Raw genomic sequence first — 19,460 nt, forward strand, 5'->3', positions numbered from 1 at the left:
CAGTATCTCACTGTTGTCCCCTTTGGCAGGCCCAGATATGCCCCAGAGAGCTGGAGAGCCATGTCCCCTCGCTCTTGTCCTTCTCCATGGGAGGGGAGACAGGGCATGGCCAGGGGGAGGGAAGAGAGCCCCATTGTTCCCTGGCCAAGCTGGGACAGCTGGACACAAGCTAACAGCCAGTGTCAGAGAGAGAACACCCCTCCCTCATGTCCCAGAGACTGACCGACCATAACAACAGGCTTACTCCCTGCCACCCTCCTCCCCAACGCCACCCTCAACCCCAGGACTTTCTCAGTCTCTTGGGCCTGTCCCCCGTCTCTGCCCGGGGCCTCTGCGTCCACGTGCTCCGCTCCCTACAGGCGCACACGCACAGCACACGCACACATGGACACACACACACACACACACACACAGCCTTCACCCGGAGTGGCGGTGGGTCAGAGTTGCCCTCAGAGCCTCTACCCCAGCAGGAGACCCCGGGGCTGGAGGAAGCTGGTGAAGAAAGGTGGAAAGAACCGCCCAAGGGGCTCTGAGATGTCTTCGTCCTAGCGCCAGAGCAAGAGGAGTGCGATGCCCTCATGGCGAGGACGTGGCCTTTAGGATCAAAACAGTCAGCAGCACTCGGTGTCCTCTGGAGGCTGCTTTGGGCCATTCCACCACCTGGATGATGACAGTCACCTCAGCCCAGGGCCTCCACCCCACCCACCAGACCTCAAAGAACAGGGTGCCAAGACAGCCCCATTCCTGGGGGTCCTCACTCCGGGTGGCACAGCTGGCTCCAAGCCCCCCCCACCCCCCGAGGTGGACTGGACCTGAGGCAATGAATCCCCTTCATCTAACACACACACACACACACACACACACACACACACACACACACACACTGCACTTCTGGGGGCCGCAGCCCTAACACACATCCATACACCCATTTCAGCAGAACACAGGGGCCCACCACCCGAGTCCCATGGACAAACGCCCTGGTGTCAGGCATCATCACGTGCCTCCCCGGACTGGCCGTGTCCACCCCCACAGACCCAGCTCTTCTTTCCAGCCTTCCGATTTCCAGAAGCCTGGATTCCTCAGCTCCAGGTGACGGGGCTGGGTGTCCGACGGCATGCTTGGGGCTCCGAAAGCCAGGGTATCCGGGAGGCCACCTGCTGGGCCAGGGCACCAGAAAGCCACACGGCGATCACACTAGCAGCCCCAGGGCAAGCCATGCCAGCTCCCCTCAGGACAGGCCCACCACCCCAGAACTGCCCCGAACCCCCAGGTCCAAGTGAACACTGCACTCCCCACCACTGGGTCAAGGAGAGGTGAAGGGAGAGAGGGGAGGTGGAGGACAGGGGGCATTCTGCTAGAGTCATCTCCCCACTTTCCATGATGGGGAAGAGGAGGGTCTGTGCCAGCACCAGATGCTGCCATCAGTGGCCACCAGTCCCCATGACCCCCTAAGCCTTTTCCCAGAACTGCTCAAGGCCACGGCATGGGGCAAGCTCAGCACGGCCTCCTCCCTAACCTGGGCCTCCGGGCTCAGAGGCACAGGGAAAACAGTGAGGTGAGTCTCCCCAGAGCTAACAGCCTGTATGTCCAAGAGACCCGGGGCAGACGTGAGGGGGCATCACCGTCAAATAGAGCAACGGGATCCTTGATGAAAGGTGCACCATACTGGGGCAGGTCAGGCCACCGTGCAAAACACACGTGGCAGTGCTATGATCTCTCCATGTTTCACATCAGGAAATTGAGCTGAGTAATTAAGAAATTTGCCCAGAGTCACAGAGGCAGTCACAGGCAGAGCCAGGACCACACCCAGGGCTTCTGACTCTTGGCCGTGGGTCCCAGGATCAGAGATTGGGGATGAGGTCAGAGGGGATGCTGCGTCCCCACGGAGTACCGCACTCGAGAGTGGACAGAGCGGCAGGTGCTAGGGCGCCACTGTCTGTCATGAAGCCTGGTGGCCCATGCAAAGCACAGCCTGGCTCCTGCTGAGACCCTGGCCCAGCAGCCTGGGCGGTCTGGCGAGGGTGGCCGGAGAGCCGAGCTGTCCCCACCCTCACCGAGCACACTCAGTGCAAAAGCCTATGTGTCCATGGGGAATCTGGAAGCTCATCTAGTCACCCCAGACCCTGTGTCCCCAGCAGGTAAGGCCAAAGCCAAAAGCATCAGGCCTGTGTCCATGCGGAAGTGGGAGCACTCGCTCATGCAGAAAGGAAGGGGAGAGGGTCTCGAGAAAGGGAGGAGGAAGTGGGCAGGGCAGGGAGGCAGTAAGGAAGGGAGGAGGGGGCAAAGAGAATGGGAAGAGATGGAAAGAGGAGAAAGAGGGGAGGAGGAGAGGGAAGGTGGACGGGAAAATGAAAGAGGACGAGAGAGGGCAGGGGTTTGAAGGAGTGGCCCATGAGAGAGGGGGAAGAGAGGCTGACAGCCACAATGAGGGCCAGAGACTTATAAGGGGGAAGGGGGTAGAGGGAAGGGGTGGAGGGGCGGAAGGGTGGAGGGGTGGAGGGGAACCAACCGGAGAGGGAAGAAGATCGGAGCCGGTGGAGAGGAGGCAGCCGGGAGCCGGGGTGCCCGAGGCCCTGCAGCTTGGCATTGTACGCTGCCCACCCCCACCCCGGGGGAGCCGGCAGGGAGGGGGACAAGCAGGAAGGGAAGGCAGGGGCAAGGGGACCACACCAGGCAAGGAAGGCACCACGCCCACAGCACAGGGGACGAGGGACACCACACACATGGAGAACGCAAGGGACAAGCCATCAAACAAGACGAAACAAAACAAAAACAAAGAGAAAATCAAGATTAGTTGGTGTTCTGAGTCTGGGAGCCGGCCACACGCTGGAGAGAGGTTGGGGGGGGGGGCTGTCAGACAAGAAAAGAGGGTGCGTCCAGGGTCCTGCTTCCCCAGGGGTAGGGGGGCCTCCTGCTGTCCTGCAGGACGCCACACCTCTCTCTTTTCTCACCCCAGCATGGGGCAAGCAGGGGCCGGTCAGGGACCTGGAGATGCAGTCCCACTGGCCCACAACTCACTTGCCCCCACGGTCAGCATGGCCCCAACCTGGGACCTCTCTTCTCTCATGGTCACCTGCCTCCTTCTGGACTCAGCTGTGACCCCACCAGCCTGAGCCCAGGGGCCACAGTCCCGAGCATCCATCATCTCCAGGCCGTCAGTCCTTCCCTTGCACTCGCCTTCATAACCCTCTTCCGCGGAGTCCCTTACATTTCTACTCCTGCCCCCAAGCTGCCGGGCACCACTAAAGAGTCCTTCAGATGAGCCCGCCTGGATGCCCCATAAAGACCTGCCATGCCCTCCTGTTCTCCACGCTCGCAGACCCCCTGACACCGCAGGGGCCGCACGGGAAACCGCGCTCCTTCACCAACCTTCTGCCTCACAAGCTGCTCCACACCAGCTTCTTGGCCCCATCCTCCCCGTGCCTCTACCTGCCAAATGTGGGAGGCTGTGGGACTCAGCCCTGGGAGCTCTTCTGTACCTGTGGTCCCCGCTGGGCGCCATCACGCAGTGCCACACTGCATGCGACATCATACACTGGTGACATCGTATACTGGCATCATTGTGCCACCGCTTCTAAGCTCCAACCTCTCCCCTCAGAGCTTTCGAGGGCATCTGCAATCTGTCATGGCCAAAATCACACCTCGGACGTTCCCCCCAAGTCTGCCCTTCCCACGTTCTTACCCGTCTAGATATAGAGCAGCTCCACCCTTTAGTTGCTCAGGCCCCCAAACCCTAGAGCCGTCCTCGACTTTTGTTCCCATCCCACATCTAGGTCTGACGGCCCCACCTCCAAAGCTGTCTACAATCTAAGCACTTCTCCCCGTCTCCACAGCCACCACTCTGATCAATAGCAGCAGCCTCCTCACCGGTCTCCCTCCTTCCATCCTGGCCACACTGGTCCTTTTAGAACAAGTCAGACGATGTCACTGCTCTGCACACAGCACACAGAGCAAAAGCCCAAGTTCGTATAATCACCCACCAGGCCCCCCGCAAGCTGGCCCCCAGGCCTATCACCTCTCTGACTTCGTGCCCCACTACACTCCTCACCCCAGGGCCTTTGCACTTGCTGTTCTATCTGCATGTTCCCTCACGGCCCAGTGTAGCCTTCCCTGATCCTGTGTAAAATGCAACCACCCACCCTCCCTCTGCCGCTCACTGACACTCTGCTGCTTTACGTTATCTCTGTGGCACTTATCATCCATCTGACGTAATATACATGCATTTGCTTATTTGTTTATTGTCCCCTCATGGAGGCAAGAATTTTTACCTCTTTTGTTTACCACCATTTTTCCAGAGCCTGGACTAACACAGACTAGGAATTCATGCTGAATGAATGGCTGAATGGGCCTTGATATCATCTCCTATTTCCACACAATGAAATGTAAAAGTTGGGTTCTCAGTTCAAGGTCCCAAAGCCTGATACCGGTATTTCCCTAAATTTGTATTCACCCTTTATTCCTACTTCACAGAAGAGGTATCTCACCTCCTCGTTGAGCCTAAATCACCCATCCACTTGGGCTCCTAGGCCTATATCCACTCTTACTTCCTTACTGATCTTGTTCTTGCAGTTTCTTTCTTTCTCTTACATCTTTTACTACTTTTGATTCCCTCCATATTCAACCTCTGCTTCTCCTCCTCTAAAAAACATTCTCATGGCTCCTATATTTACAAAAAATAAAAAATAAACAAATAAAACTCCCAGCATCTTGCTACACTCTTTAGCTACCCATGCTCTTCCCTTTTATCATACAACCACTTGAAAGAACAGTTGACATCCTGTCTGCGCGGCCTCTCTGCACTCACTTCTCAATCCCGCGGTCTGCTTTCTGTCATGACCACTCTACTGAAAATATGTCTTTGAAAATCCCCGGGGCCACCTAATTGGCAAGCCCAGTGGATTTTTCCCAGTCCTCCTCCTCGTGATCTCTCCAGTGACATTTCGAGCCCCGCACCCCTCCTTCTGGAAACCTTTTACTGTCTTGACTTCTGTGGTGACCCACTGTCCTTGTCTTCTCTCGCTGTCCTGAACATTCCTTCTCAGCGCCACCCCCACTCCATTCCCCTCATGGCCATTTCACCCTAAGTTCCTTTCTCTCCATGCCCTCTGACATAGAGATCTCATTCATGGCCAAGTGTTAATCTACATCGTTGTGAGGATGACTCCAAAATCTATAGTTCTTTCTACTCTTTCAAGCTCCAATTCCAGATGTTTAGCTGCTTTCCCTACATCTACTACCTGCAGGCTCCGCCATTACCTCAAACTCAACATATGGAACACTGATGTCTTCATCTTACACAAAATCCACTTCCCCTAAAGCCTGGCTTGTTAATGGAACTGGCATTCTGGTCCTATTCATGGAGTACCAGATTCATCTTTGGTGTCTTCCTCTCCTTCACCTCCTATATCCAATCAATTTGTAAGTGTACTGGTTCCATTCTCGTGGTATCCTTAGCACCCATCTCTTTTTCGTCTCCATGGTCAGCATCCTCATGCAATGGCCCAACCCAGTCTATCTAATAAATGACCACATCTCCCAACTCAGAGTTAGAAACTCTCTCCCAACTCAAAGATGCAAACTCTCCTATTTTGCATCCTTCCTGCCCAGATCCACCAGATACATCTTCCTAAATTACAGCTCTGATCATGGCATACTCCAACTAAAACAGGCCGTGGCTCCACACTGCCACCAGGCAAGATTCAAACTCCATAGTCTAGTATTTTAAGACCAACAACCTGCAGGCCCCAGGCTGCCTTCCTTGACTCTCTCTCACACTGCCTATATGCTCTCAATCTACTATGTTCGTCAAACACTTATGCTTCCCTGTCTTCACTAAGAACCCTGTCTCTCCAATGACCCCAACCAGTTTCCAACTCCTACACCTCTCCCAAGGTTCTATTTAAAACCCACATTCAACACACTCCTCAATTTCTTCAGCTGATATGGATCTTTACCTTTTCTTTACTCCCACAGAATTTTCTCTATAGCTCACTTATTAAGAAAGACTTCATTTTAAAGTTCCAATTCTTTCTCCTCTTACTAAACTCTAGACTCCTTAAAGATAAGATGCACATCTGATCTCCAACATGCATTGAAATCTCTACCTCTAGGGACATCTGAGATCAGTCCAGTCACAGAATCAGGATTATAAGATAACATGGACTCAACAACTCTGACTCCTATTTCTTTTTCTTGTCTTATTGCACTGGCTAGGATATCCAATACAATGCTAAGTGATAGTGGTGATAACAGGCATATTTATTTTGTCCTTGGTTTAACAAGAATGCTTCTAATGTTTCACAAGAAAGTGTGATGTATATGCTACAGATTCCTGGCACCTACCCTTTATCAAGTTAAGAAAACTACTCCTATATTCTCTGATATCCAAGCTGAAATAAGACACAAGGAGTTGTTGGATCAAAGTGGAATGAACCAATGATACAGTATTGGAGAAATACTGAGCCAAGGAAGAAGAGCCAGGAGAAACCAGATCAAGTTCATAGCCATGAAGAGGCTCTCCCTCAGATCTGAGCTTCCTGGGTTACTCATGCTGAAGCTTATGTTCCAGCTTCTCGCAGAAAAATGTAGAAGATGCAGGAGGAAGTGGTACTAGTCTGTTCCCTGACTCCCAGATTGTTGTACACAATGATCCTGCCTCTGCAGGGTTACTGAGGAAGTTGTGCAAACAGGACCTGCTGACATAAGAAATACTTTCATGACAGGGTGTGGACCAAAGAGGCCCCTCTATAGCCTTGGAGACCAAATATATCTGTCCACTCTATACACCTCATCACTTCTCCTGACTGAGTCACTCACAGTTGGTGGAGAGGATGATAGCAGGGTTGGGGACAGAGACACTGTACCAACATCTCTCCCTCCCTATGACTCCTTGGCAGCCAAAGCCTGAGCAGCTAAGGATATAGAGGCTGACAGCAAGACTTCAGAAACTGGTAGCAGAGAAAAGGCTGAGAGGAGATGCACTACAAGATGCCCATCCTTCTGACCCATTAGAAGGATGATGGGCATCCTTCTGGACCCATTAAGGTACAGCTTCCTTTAGAGCAAGCTCCAGGAGAGCTATACAGAAGGGATTTCTGGTAGGGGAGAGGAAATTCACTCTGCTTCCCCAGAGAATCTGGCCCCAGATCCCGCCCATGATTAGGTTAGAGTGTTACTATTCCTCAGGTCACCTCAATTCTATGAAATATTAAGAGGGCCCCATTCTTCCCCCTTTAACAAAATCTCTGACAAAGAAGCCAGGGGTCCTTATCTCAGGAGCCCAGAGGTGGGGAAAAAGCAGAAGATGGCAGCCCCATGTGGACCACCTCATAAAGCTTTTCACTTCTAGAGTTAGAGAACTACTCATCCTGTGTTTTGACTCTCAGCTAAAAGCAATAATGTGCTCCCTGACCAGCTCTCCAGGCAAGATGAAACCCTGATTGCCAATTTCCATGGAATAAATACTTCCATCGTGGCCAATTTGAAGTTACTGAGAGTGGAATGAGGAACTGCACTCTGCTCTGAAGTATAGCAGGGCATCCATGCCCCACACAGGTCCTAGACACAGACCAATAGCCAGCTGGCCTGCCCTCAGCTATTTCCCCAAACCCACTGTCCATCCCCAGAGAGGGGTCTCCCTCTCTTCCTACAGCTGGTATGGTGACTCAGCTTCCCCTACATTTAGGGAAAGAGGTGGAGGGCAGAGTCAGCTGCCCAGGCTCCTCTTCTCCTCCCTGAGCTCTCATCACCCTGGCAGCTGAGGGGCTTGGCACAAGGTCCCCTACCCGCAGTCTCTAGTCCACCCCTGCCTGGCCTTACCTCCAACATTTAAATAAACCCACAGGATTTCCCACCCAGTTCAGCTGCCCCCATGGAATTGTCATAGGCTTAGGCCAATAGGAAGGAAGGGAGCCCTTCCCATCCCTCCCAATGTGGCCCTGCACACTCTGCCATTTCTTGCCTTTATCTCCCCAATAAGCTCTCTGGTCACTCCATTCTCTCTCCTCTCTCCAGAAAGTTAAGCCCATTCTCTGATAGGAAATGGAGCTTCGTTTCTGTGTCTGCTTCTCATACAGAGCCGGTCCAAAAGCAAGGACCAACAAGACAGTTGAACAAGAAGGGGAACCTTGGTCTCCCCACCAAATGAGACATTTCCTGAGGGGACCCACCAGGGTTGAGCACTCAGGTAGAGCCCAGACCTTTAGGACACCCTCTCTTCTCTACTATGCCCCTGGGAGGGCCCAAGGACCTGAGTCTACAGAAACCTCCCCTCCAGCCTTCTCCACACCTTCCCCCAGGAACTGAAGTCTGAGGGCTGCAGGTAGTTGCGAAGAGCATCTTCTCTCTGCCTAGAAAATCTGTACTCCAGCCCCAAAGTAACCACCTCCAGGAACCTTTCCCTGATCATCCTAGCTGATAAGCCTTGCTTTTCCTCCAGCTCTGGGGTGTCGGTCCCCACCCCTGTCATGGCACACCTTACACTCCTGTGTACCTCTCCGTTTCCTAAACTGTAAGCTCCTTGAAGGCAGGAACTGAGAGACACTAGTCTTTGAATCTCAATGCCTGGCATAGAGCCTAACAGACATTGAATGCAGGAAGGGATGGCTGGCTAGCCTGTGAGCTCCTGACACCTCTTCCCCAGGTCAAAGCAGCACCTGCCAAGGGCTGATGGCTGCCCTGGCACCTCCCCCCAGCAAGACCAACCGAGACCAAAGAAGGAAGGCACAGAGGGGGTGGGAGGGGATTGCCAGGACTGATGGTCCCTGAGGCTCTCACCTGCTACGCGGTGGGCCACCAGTCCCTCCAGGTTTAGTGGTTCCTCCTCTGGAGTGCGCGAAGGGTCTGAAGTTGCCTCCTTCGGTGGGAGCGGAGGCTGAGCAGTGAGGCCAGGGAGAGAGGCTGGGGGCTGCTGAGGCCCTGGAGGGCTCTGGGTAGTTGACAGGAAGGCAGATGAGGAGGAGGCTGGGCTCTTTGGACGGAAACTCTGGCTGGACCCAGCTGGACATGGCTGATAATCATAAGGTGAGTAAGGCCTGCCAGGAGGGAAGGACTCCACGGCCAGGGAGGCCCGTGGGGCCAGCTCAGGGGTTCCCAAGGAATGCCCACTGGGGATGTAGCCAGACCTGGACTGGGTCAGTGGATGGGGCTGGCAGGAGGAGCCTGAGAGAGGCTGGGAGGACAGCGGGGAAGCCCCTGGCCAGGCCCCCGGGACACTCTGGGACTTGTGCAGGGGGGCGGAAGCTGTGGCCGGCTCCAAATCCAGCATCAGCATGTTGAGTGCTTCGATGGACTGCTCAATCTCCTGCTGGGAGGCTGCCCTGGGGAACTCAGGGAGGCCGGGGGTGGGGGTCTCTGCCGACGGCTGGGGGCTGGGCCTGCTGGGCCCGAGACTCTCCAGGTGGGCTCTCTCCTGCTGGCGAGGAGGTGGACGAGGCTGCTGCTGCTGCTGCTGCTGCTGCTGCTGCTGCCAGGAATTCAGGCCCCTCTGCACAGCCTCCCGGCTGCTGCCCCCGCGTGCTGGAGCTGGGGGCAGCTGGGGCTCGCTTTCCGGAAAGGACTGGGAGCGGAACATACTGCTGGGGTCATGGCCATAGTGGGAGGTGGTCACTGGCTGCGGCCAGGCTGGGTGGGGCCCCTCCCGCTGGTAGCCGGCTAAGCCCTCCTGCGCCGAGTAGGAGGGTCGCATGGGGGCCACGTGGGCTGCGTGGGCAGGTGCCATCCGGCTGGCGGACTCATAGGGGTAGGCCCCACCATTGACCATGGGTTCCACGGGGTAGGGCTTGTCCAGGCCGTTGGTCAGGGAGGACAGGGCCTCTGGGTAGCCCCCCTCACTGGTGTTGGTGACCCCGTCCAGGGAGGACAGTGTGCCCATGCTGCCCACGCTGTGCCCATCCTGGTTGGGCAACTCGTCGTCCAGGATGTCCGTCTCCCGCTCAGAGGCCAAGGCCCCACCGTTGACGTGAACCTGGGCTGGGACGACGTGCCGGCCAGAGGAGGGTACGGCCGGGCCCCCCGCCGGGCGGGACCGGAGATGCTGGGGGTGGTACATGGCCCCTTGCTTCTCTCTCTCTACACCGAAGCCACTGAGCAGGCGGTCCAGCTCACGCTTCTCCTCGGGACTCAGGGCAGCAGGGGCGCTGGAGGGGCCGGGGGCGGGCTCATCGGTCTTGTCTGTCTTGGTGGAGGCTGTGGAGTTGCCGGAGTCGCTGCTCACGGAGAGGGTGTGCTCCACGTGGTTGGGGGTGGCCGACAGGGCAGGGCGCGTGGCATTGACAGCCCCAGTGCTGCCGTGCAAGGAGTCCTTCTTCTTCACCTTGGCGTACAGGCTCCCATCCAGGGGTCCCTGAGTGTGTCCCACCACCTCTGCAAGAGAGCCGGAGGGGACAACAGACACAGAGGTCAGTGGGAGGCATGACATCTTCTCTTCTCCCAGAGGAAAGGAGTGAAGAGCTTCCATTCCCTGGATCCTAAAATCTCCTCTCCTGACTCAAGATAGAGCTGAGGTGAGGGATGTGGGAGAGGAGGAAAAAAGGACCCGACCCCAGGCTTTTGGGCCCCAACACAGCCTCAGGGCCAGGCAGTGAAGCCTAAGGTAGGTGGGTGTTGCGGGGGGGTCCTGGGAGCAAGATGCCCCAGTCTAAACCCTGGCTCTGGCATCTCACCAGCTTCCCAAAGACTGGAAGCACTGGGTCAGGATGGGGTCCAGCAAAGCCAGCAGTCCCCGTGTCACAGAGGACATGCTTTCCCTCTGAATGCTGAGCTTGTGGGGTTCCGGAAAGGGGACTCAGAGACCAGGGTGGCAGGGGAAGCATCCAGAACACGAAAGGAGATGTTCTCATCAGGGAGGGGTGTCCCCTGTGTCATTTTGTCTGCACAGCTCTGGGGACCCCATGAGCAATACTTTCTCTGAAAGGAAAGAGTGAGCACTGGGTGGCTCAGGGCCAAAGGGCTGACTCAGGAATGAAGAACTTCCCCACCCAGAGGGACTCAGTGATTTCACACCCTGTACAGTCAGCAGCCCAGCTTCCAGCCCCGACACACACACACACACACACACACACACACACACACACTTGCGTGCACGCACAAACACCTCCCCTCCCTTCGCTCTAAAGGCAGGCCCCCAGCTGGCAAGAAAAGGAAGCCCCCTCCCAAACCCTGCACAAACTCCAGCCAGACACCCAGAGTCACTCACACACCAACCACACACAGGAAAACCAGACACAAAGACATCCAGGGACACACACGCCAACTAATAATCACCCGAGTCAAACACCCAGAATTCGCCCAAATCAAACACCCTGCTGCACTCTCGGGGCACACTAGATGCATAGGTGCCCCCGAGGCGCCAAACACGGTGCCCTTTACACACCCGTTATTTCTAATCCTGTGAGTCGGGAGTATTATGCCTACTTTAAGGTTGGGAGAAATTGAGGTCCGCAGAAGTGAGGCCATTCATCTGCAGATACACGGGAGAGCTGGGATTCAACATCAGAACTAATTTAAAGTATGATTAAAATAAAACGAAATTAAAAGCGAAATTAATTTAAAATCAGAACATCAAAAAACCATGTAATTTTTATTATTCCACACGGTCTCTCGTATCACACGCACACACAGGGTCACTTAAACACATAAAAAGGCAGCAACACCCCAACATAAATACTTCAATCTAAAGCCACAGTCATTTCACAAAATACAAGCTCCTACACCAGGCCCAAGGATCAGCCAGCCCTCAGGCCAGATAGTGGCAGCCTCTAAAAATAAACACTCGCACAGAAGCCCACAGCCAAAAACAAGTGATCACACAACCACAAAACAGGAACATCCTGATCAACATACACACTCAACGGACCACAGGCCAACCAGTGACGTCACGGGAGCTAGCACAGCGATGCCCAGCGAGGTGCATCGTCCACGCCCCCCCGCCCCCGGGGAGCTGGATGCTCTGCTCACTCACTTAACTGTCCAGAACCACCTCTCCGTCCCCAGTGTTCCCTGGGGCTTTGGGACCTTGGCCAGCGGCAGGCCCCACGCAATACTGGGCCGGAGTGTGGCCACGGCCCAGGGCTCCCAGGGATCGGGCTGGTGTGAGTCGGAGCTCGCTCTAAGCTCCAGAACAGCTCCTCTGTTCTTCGTGCCGGGGTCCCCAGGGACTGCTTGGAAGACTGCCTCTTCCAACTGGCCTGTCATCGTCGCTAAAGGTGTCAAAGCTACTGGAGAGAGGCACTGCCCCTCATGCCACGTCCTTCCAAAGACCCACTGCCCCTCATGCCATGTCCTTCCAAAGAGTGGCACTGCCCTTCATGTCACATCCTTCAAGAGACACACACCCCTCATGCCACGTCCTTCCAAAGAGATGCACTGCCCCTCATGTCGTGTCCTTCCAAAGAGAGGCACTGCTCTTCATGCCACGTCCTTCCAAAGAGACACACTGCCCCTCATGCCACGTCCTTCCAAAGAACTGGGCTCCCTGCTACACACACTCGCAAGAGACTCCAGCTGACAGCTTCCACAGCGGGGAGGCATTGAAGACCAGAGCTCTCCTCCATCAGATTTCTTGGGGTTGGTTCCCATGAGAGTGGGAAGCCGAAGAGCTGTCCTTCCTTCCCGATGAGCCTGGAAAGCTGCTGACCCCAAAGGAGGCAGGCCACTCCTGGGCCCTGGCCCCACTCCGAAGCTCACGCTGTGAGGCCAGGGAGCTGCTCTATCCCCTGTACCCCTTAATCTCCTAAGTTCCTCCTCATGTGGTCTGGGAAGTGGGGGGAACAGCAAAGCAAAGGGTGGAGTGGCCGACGGGCTCCCCCTTTACACAGAGGGTGCAAACCAGCATACACCTAAAAGTATTCTTTCCTTCCGAGAGAAAGGAGGCCCACTCCCGCATCATCTCGCTTGGGTTCCTAAGAGACGAGCTTTTGGCGAGAGAGCTAAGAAGGCATCCCCCGAGGGAGGCAGGGAGGACGATCTCACACTCATTCCCAGGACCCGATACCTTGCCCCGCTTGGCCCCTTCATCGATTCTTACAACGTCAATATTAAACCTATTCTTCCCTGGAATTTAGACCCACACGGTCCACTGTTTGTGGCCACATCACCAGTGATAATTGCCAGGCCACCGAGACTGAGTAAGAAAATCGAAGACGTGTGGATCGTTTAACTAATTCTTTTCTGCAAAATACAAATAGAAACATCTATCGCAGTCCTCCAGGCAGGAGCCAGCTGCTCCCGCCACTGCGGGCTGTCCTGCGCCTGCGCTGGCCTTCCTTTCCCTATCGAGGGGAGGCCGTGAGGACACCCAGGGCCCACCCCAGGGGTGTGCAGCCTCGAGAGGGCTCTGCCGAACCCCCAGTGTGTTGGCCTGACCCCAGCATGGCAGGTACCCCTGTTCCTCCTGCAGGAGATGCACTCCCCTCTGCCCCCCACACCAGTACACACACGCTCGTCACTCCCTTCTGCACGGCCACCGCCGCCACCTTAAGTGCTACTTAGCAGGACCACAAGAAGCCGGAACACAATGTTGGTTTGGATCTATTAAGGCAGGAAGGGCAAAAGAGAGTGGCAGGCAGGCCAAGGAGGAGGAGGGAAACAGCCCAAGGAGATGGGGGTAGGAGGTGGTTTCGAGGTTCTAAAGCCGAGAGGCCACCAGATCCAGCTCACAGTCTCTGCAGCCTCCAGGGCCACAGCCTCCAGGGCCACAGTCTCCAGGGGCATGACCTCCAGGGACTTCCAGGGGCACAGCCTCCAGGGGCACGACTTCTAGGGACCTCCAGGGACCTCCAGGGGCACGACCTCCAGGGACCTCCAGGGCCACAGCCTCCAGGGGCACGACTGGCATAGGGCAGGTGAGGATGAGATGCCCAGGGGCAGGGCGCAGGGGACAGAGGTGGAACCTGCCCGATCGGGGCATTGGGTACCAGTACGGGTGACAGTGGAGCAGGAGGATGGACGGCAGGGGTCACGCCAGCTACACGTAGCCAAGAGCCCCCAGCCGCAAGGGCAGGCCACCGGGGCGTGCTGTGTCCTGGGCCACCTCCCCGGGCCACCGAGACGCCCACGGTCTCTTCAAAGCTCCACTTGCTTTGTCTGAATTTGTCTTCCACTCTCTCCGGCAGCTGCTCCCAGCCCCGGCTCCACCCTCCAGCACGAGCTCCACGACACCAAGAGGCCCTGGTTCCTCGGCGGCCGCGATCCAGATGTGCGAGTCATGCTTTTGGAAAGCTTCGAGGAAAATCCCCAGCTGATTGGACACGGACCCACCCCCTCGGCTCCCTCCAGCAACCCACGGAGGTGTGCGTGGTGCTAGAAGCACAGAACGGGCCAGGAGGCAGGGAAGGAAAGACGCGTGCATCCTGCACCCTTCGAAAAGAAGGAAAGAAAGACGGGATGCAAGGATGACCCGGGTTTAGGGCGGCAGTTTCCCAATTTTGATGTTCATAAGAATAGACTCCATAAGGAGTGTTAAAAATGTAGATTCTGGGGCCCCACCCCGAAAGATTTTTTACTCATAGGTCTGGGGCGAGGCCAAAAAGCAGTATTTTAGCTTTCCTGAGGCTCCGGGACTCGCATAGGTGGATACTATCTTGAGAAACCCTGACCCCCGTGGTCAGCACTTTAGACTCTGAGATTAAGTCCCAACCCCCCCCACTTTTCTTGCTAATGGAAAAGTTTCACTTATTTAGATGTCAGGACAGATGGCCCCGACCATGAAGAGTAAAAGGTGCCAGCCCGGTTGACTCCAAGAAAGAAGTTTCCTTTGGCGATGATTCAGCGAGGAGCGACCCCTCCTTGTCCAAGCAGCAGGTCTGTTTTGAACAGTGAATGATTTATTAAGGTTTTCAAGGAGGGGGCACTTCGTGACACAAAAGTCCTGTGGGTCCACGGCCAGCAGAATAACAATCACTAAAACATGTTCCCCAGAGCAGTGATGACCAACCAACGTGGAGGAGAATCAAAGCAGTGCCAACGGGAGGCAGCATCACGCCCACCCCGGACACAGTAGTTTAGAAGCAGACCAGGGCCTCGGCACACGCAGAGGGAGCCTCAGCTCCTTAAACACAGTGAGGGGGCATCTAAGGCCACACGCGTGTGGGACGTAGGTGAGCTTTCACGAGGGCTGAGGCCTGGCCGAGAAGCAGCTGAGAGAGCAAGGTCTGGACATGTTAACCCATTGGTCACAGATTCCCCCTCAGCTGTGGAGAGCCCCAGGCTGGGGCCCCATAATAGGACCAGGGCTATTGTGGGAGCCAGAGGATGCGGCCGGATACCGGGAAGGCCGGGGGGACATGGTTCTGGAGAGAAGATGGAGGAGCCAGAGGTGCCCCTTCCCACCCCACCCGTGTGCCAGACACAAGCATCACTCAGAAGGATGGTCCCCATCTTGATGGCAAGTCCGCTTGCACCAACCACTTAACCGCACAGAGCCTGGCCTCCAAGCCCAGCGAGGCAAGATTCCAATGCTTACTTGCAGGGGTGCTGAGTGACAGGACTCAGGAGCTAAGTCCCTGAAGCCAGGCCTGGCACATCCTGCGTTCTCCTCTCTCCATTCTGTCTTAGGTGTTTCAACAGCTCCCATCACCCACCAAGTAAAGCCCAAGCCCCACTCCCCTCCACTGCTGGACATGCCATACCTCCTATCATCTGGCCCCTGGTTGCCTTCTGAAGGCTCATCTTCGCTGTCCTCAAAATCCCCCAACACCCTTCACTCCTCTTCCTATCCATAGGCTCTCTCCTACCCCGGGCTTTGCACATGCTCTTCCCCTTCCTGAAAGATCCTTCATGTTTCTTCCCTACAACTCCCAAGCTCCCTGAAAAGTCCCTTCTTCCTCCTCCAGGTTCAGCCTGAACTTCTCTGAGGAACAGCCCTCGGCCTAACCCTCTGCCCACCATCCTCCGGACGGAGATCAGCCTCTTCTGTGTCCCTTTGCCCTGTGCAGACAACGACCATGACACGAATCACCCACTGGCCGGTCATGACTGTTGTCCATGTTCCGTCCTTCCACTGAGCCAAGGGCTCCTTGAGAAAAAGCCCTTAGCCCTGCCCCACCCTCCACCCAGTGCCTGGTTTCCAGACGGGGTGCCCTTCACTATATGGTCTATGCGAACTGTGCCTCTTGGAGCTCAATGCACAACCGGCCGTATGGGACAGCTCTGCAGGATGCAGCACCGCGCCTGGCACACGTTACGTGGCTCATAAATGCTTCTTGCATTCCTTTAATCGTCCCCAAAGTTATATATCGTCCTGTCAGCCACTGAGGCACTCTTCCTCCACTGCCATCCAGGGCTGTGGAAAACCAGAGGTTCAACGTGGACCCAAGCTTCTCCCATAGGAAAGAGAAAAGAAAAGCACTGCAGGCAAAAATATCCTGAGAGAGGAGTATTGTCTCACACAGTTGGTAGCCGAGGCTGGGCACAGGGGAGGTCCCCGTAAGTTGGCTGGGCCAGAGCCTCGCCTGCAGTGTCCCCCAGGACTCCCCGGCCATACTCTGGTCCACGGGATGTTAACTTTCTCAGACTAAGGGCCATTCGGGATATCTGGTGAAAGCCCAGACTAACTGCCCCCAAAATGCACAAACACAAATCTTTCACATAATGGCCAAGGGTGAATGGACACCCCAAAGTCCACGTATGGACTTTTAAATTTAGCGTCTGTATCTCTCACAGGGTGCTGCTCCTGGGGATCCCTCTCTGTCACCTGGGATTCCACAAAGAACGCCAGGCTCCGTCCAAGAAAAACAGGAGAACACACAGAAAAGGAAACTCTTCCTGCTGGAGGAGCGCAGGTGGGGTCTAGCCCGGAGGAGCCCCCTGAGTTGCGACCTGCCCGCGGGAGGGTGTGTGGGGAGGGGATGAGGATGGTGTGCAGAACCTCACAGGGGTGTGCAGAAGCTCAGCCCCACGGCTCAGGCACGACCCGGGGTCTTCTTGAGACACCGTGGCAACGGCGACAGGCATCTCCGGTGACCCTGCGACGGTCACCCATGCGGACCACCCACGCCGACCTCCCATCCCACAGGCAGCCGGGTACTGAGGCAGCCCTCTGCCCCTCCCAGCCGCAGAGAGCTCTGGACCACATGGAGCTCTGCATGGGAATGGGCTTCCTCAGGGACTCTGAAGGTCCGCAGATTTACGGTTGAAGACAAGACCCCAGGTCTCTGAAGGGGAAGCACACAAAGGAGACACAGCCTCCGGGATGGCAGAGGGCGGACAACACGTCCGGCCCGAGAGACCGGGGTTCACACTGGGAGGGGGACCGCTGATGGGCGGGGGCCTCGGGCCCTGCAGGCGGAGACAGATGAGCGCCGGCGTGGCAAGCAGAGCCCCTGTCTTCCGCTTGATGGCACTCAGAGGGGAGCCACTGCGTTCTCAGACCTCGGACAACAGAGCAGTGAGTCTTCCCAAGGCTGCTGTCCATCTTTTCACAGGTGGCTGTGTCCCCTGGACGAGTGACCACCCCAGAGTCACCCACAAACCTGCCTCTCAGGACCCAGGGAGGGTGGGAGGCCACCTCCATCATTCTGCTGTGGCAAGGAAGAAAGAAGGCCCAATGTCCAAACAGAGCCCTGGTCCGAATTCCTGCCTGTGGGCCTTGGGGATGAAGAAAGTCAGCATTCAAGCAGAAATGGGAAACAGAGCCCCTCCCACGGGCTGCTCCTGTCTCCTGCTGCTCCAGGAAGTCAGCGGAGCCAAGAGAGCTTTCTAAATGCCATGGGCTTTTTGGCAGAAGGGTCTCAGGGGATCAGTTAATCCACTGGCCACCACCCCTCGTTTTACAGGACGACAGTGGCACTCGGCAGGCCGGGGGATCCCCCCCACCAAGGTCACGCAGCACAGAGAAGCTCAGGGCTCTTTCTCCTGAATGGCCTTCAAGGTGAAGATGGCCGGAGTCTGGGGGGGCGGGGGGCCGTGGACCGAGAACCTCCCAACATAATACACCGGGCTTCATCGAGTGATGATGACAGATGTGTCCCCAGGCCTTCCTCAGGAAGGACCCATGGCACTTTCACAGATACCATCTCCCTGGAATTCCTCCAGAGAGAGAAGGAGGAACAGAAAGCTCAATCATGACCTTTATTTCGGACCCGAGGGACCAGGGCCTGGAGTGACCTGCCCAGGTCACACGACTGGCCCACGCCTGTGGGGCAAATGTGAACTTGCTGGGCCTGCCTCCTGAGTCCGGCCTGGCCTCCAGCTCCCACGCCAGGCACTCCCACTCCCTGCCCTCAGCCTATCCGGGCACCAGATATCACAGGGACTCGGGACAGTAAAAATAGCACCCGAGCCCACAACAACCCAAGTCCTTCTCTGCCAGGCCAGGGCGTCCGCCTGGCCACCCAGGGATCCCTGGCCAGGACAGCCGGGCCACTACGAGCCCTGCCAACGTTGGGGGAAAGCCATGAAAGGGAGCCCGCGGCGGCCCGCGGGGCACGGGCAGCACCCGGGGTGCCATGAAGCTCTGACCACAGGACGGGGGTGGGGTGGGGTGGGGTGGGGGGCATCCTGAATCAAGGTCCCACTGGGAGGGGCCCAGGGGCTGGGCCTGCCTCCACTACATGCCCTCCACCCGCCACCCCATCCTCATCCTCCGTGAACCATGACGCTGCCCACCCACGCGGACCCCCCAAGGGCCACCTCTCGGCCCCGGGGCAGCGGCGCTCGCGGGTCCCAGGGCCGCAAGTCCAGGAGGGAGGCGGCCGGCCCCGGCACACCCGGCTGCGAAGGCAGCAGCGGCCCCAGCGCCCCGCCCCGGCTTCCCTGGTCCAGGAGCCCCCCACCGCCCCGAGGGCCGGCACGGAGCCGCACAAGGGCTCGAGGGCCACGCGCGTGCCCGCGCACACTCACCCTCTGCACGGAGCCGCGGGAAGGGGAGGAGAACGGAGCCGCTCTGATTTGATCTCGGCTCCTCGTGCTTCAAGTTTCAAATCTTCCCTGCGCGGCTGCAGCCCCAGGCTGTGTGCGTCGCGCTCGGCTCAGCGAGACTGTCAGGGCTGGGAGGAGCCGGCGGCCGGCCTGCCCCGTCCACGCACCACCCTCCCCTGCTCCCCGCTCCCCCCTCGGCCAGCCCGCCTCGCCTCGCTCTGGCTTGGAGGAAGCCAGTGGGATAAAACTCTGTCTGTAATTTCAGCCAGCTGGGTCCCCAGGGCTTCACTTATCATCCTGTAGCTACGCAGTTCTCCGATGACATCACAGCGGCTTCCCAAGCGCTCCGCACGGAGCGAGCGCGGCCAGCGGCGGCCCCGGCCCGGCCCCGAAGCCACCAGGGCTCCAGGGCCCGGCCGCGTGGGAAGGGAGAGCCTGGGAGCCCGAGCGGCCGGGGACGCTAGCGGGACACGGGGAAGGGCCGCACCGCAGTTCCTACGAGGGTACTGAGATTTATTTCCCCAAAGTTTTCCACATTTTTTTTCCATTCTCAGCTAAATGAAAGGCAGAACAGATGACAACAATTTTCCAGCTGCTGAACAATA

The 19,460-nt window shown here is 56.9% G+C and overlaps 1 protein-coding gene across 18 annotated transcripts in view; it reads right to left on the reverse strand.

Annotated features, from left to right (window-relative positions):
* Positions 1 to 19,460, reverse strand: part of TNS1 (tensin 1) — a 204,663-nt gene that overhangs the window by 36,781 nt on the left and 148,422 nt on the right. For 11 of the 18 annotated variants that reach the window (XM_049106611.1, XM_035710905.2, XM_035710902.2 and 8 more), the window contains 3 exons: positions 8,776 to 10,362; positions 2,510 to 2,593; positions 1,002 to 1,154 (listed from right to left, as the gene is read on the reverse strand). In XM_049106611.1, coding sequence (XP_048962568.1) covers positions 1,002 to 1,154; positions 2,510 to 2,593; positions 8,776 to 10,362 — 1,824 coding nt within the window. The remainder of the gene's footprint in view (positions 1 to 1,001; positions 1,155 to 2,509; positions 2,594 to 8,775; positions 10,363 to 19,460) is intronic. The other 7 variants (XM_025442255.3, XM_035710906.2, XM_025442254.3 and 4 more) reach the window with 3 other exon arrangements.

This window comes from Canis lupus, chromosome 37 (genome assembly GCF_003254725.2).
Source record: "Canis lupus dingo isolate Sandy chromosome 37, ASM325472v2, whole genome shotgun sequence".
Classification (NCBI taxonomy): domain Eukaryota; kingdom Metazoa; phylum Chordata; class Mammalia; order Carnivora; family Canidae; genus Canis; species Canis lupus.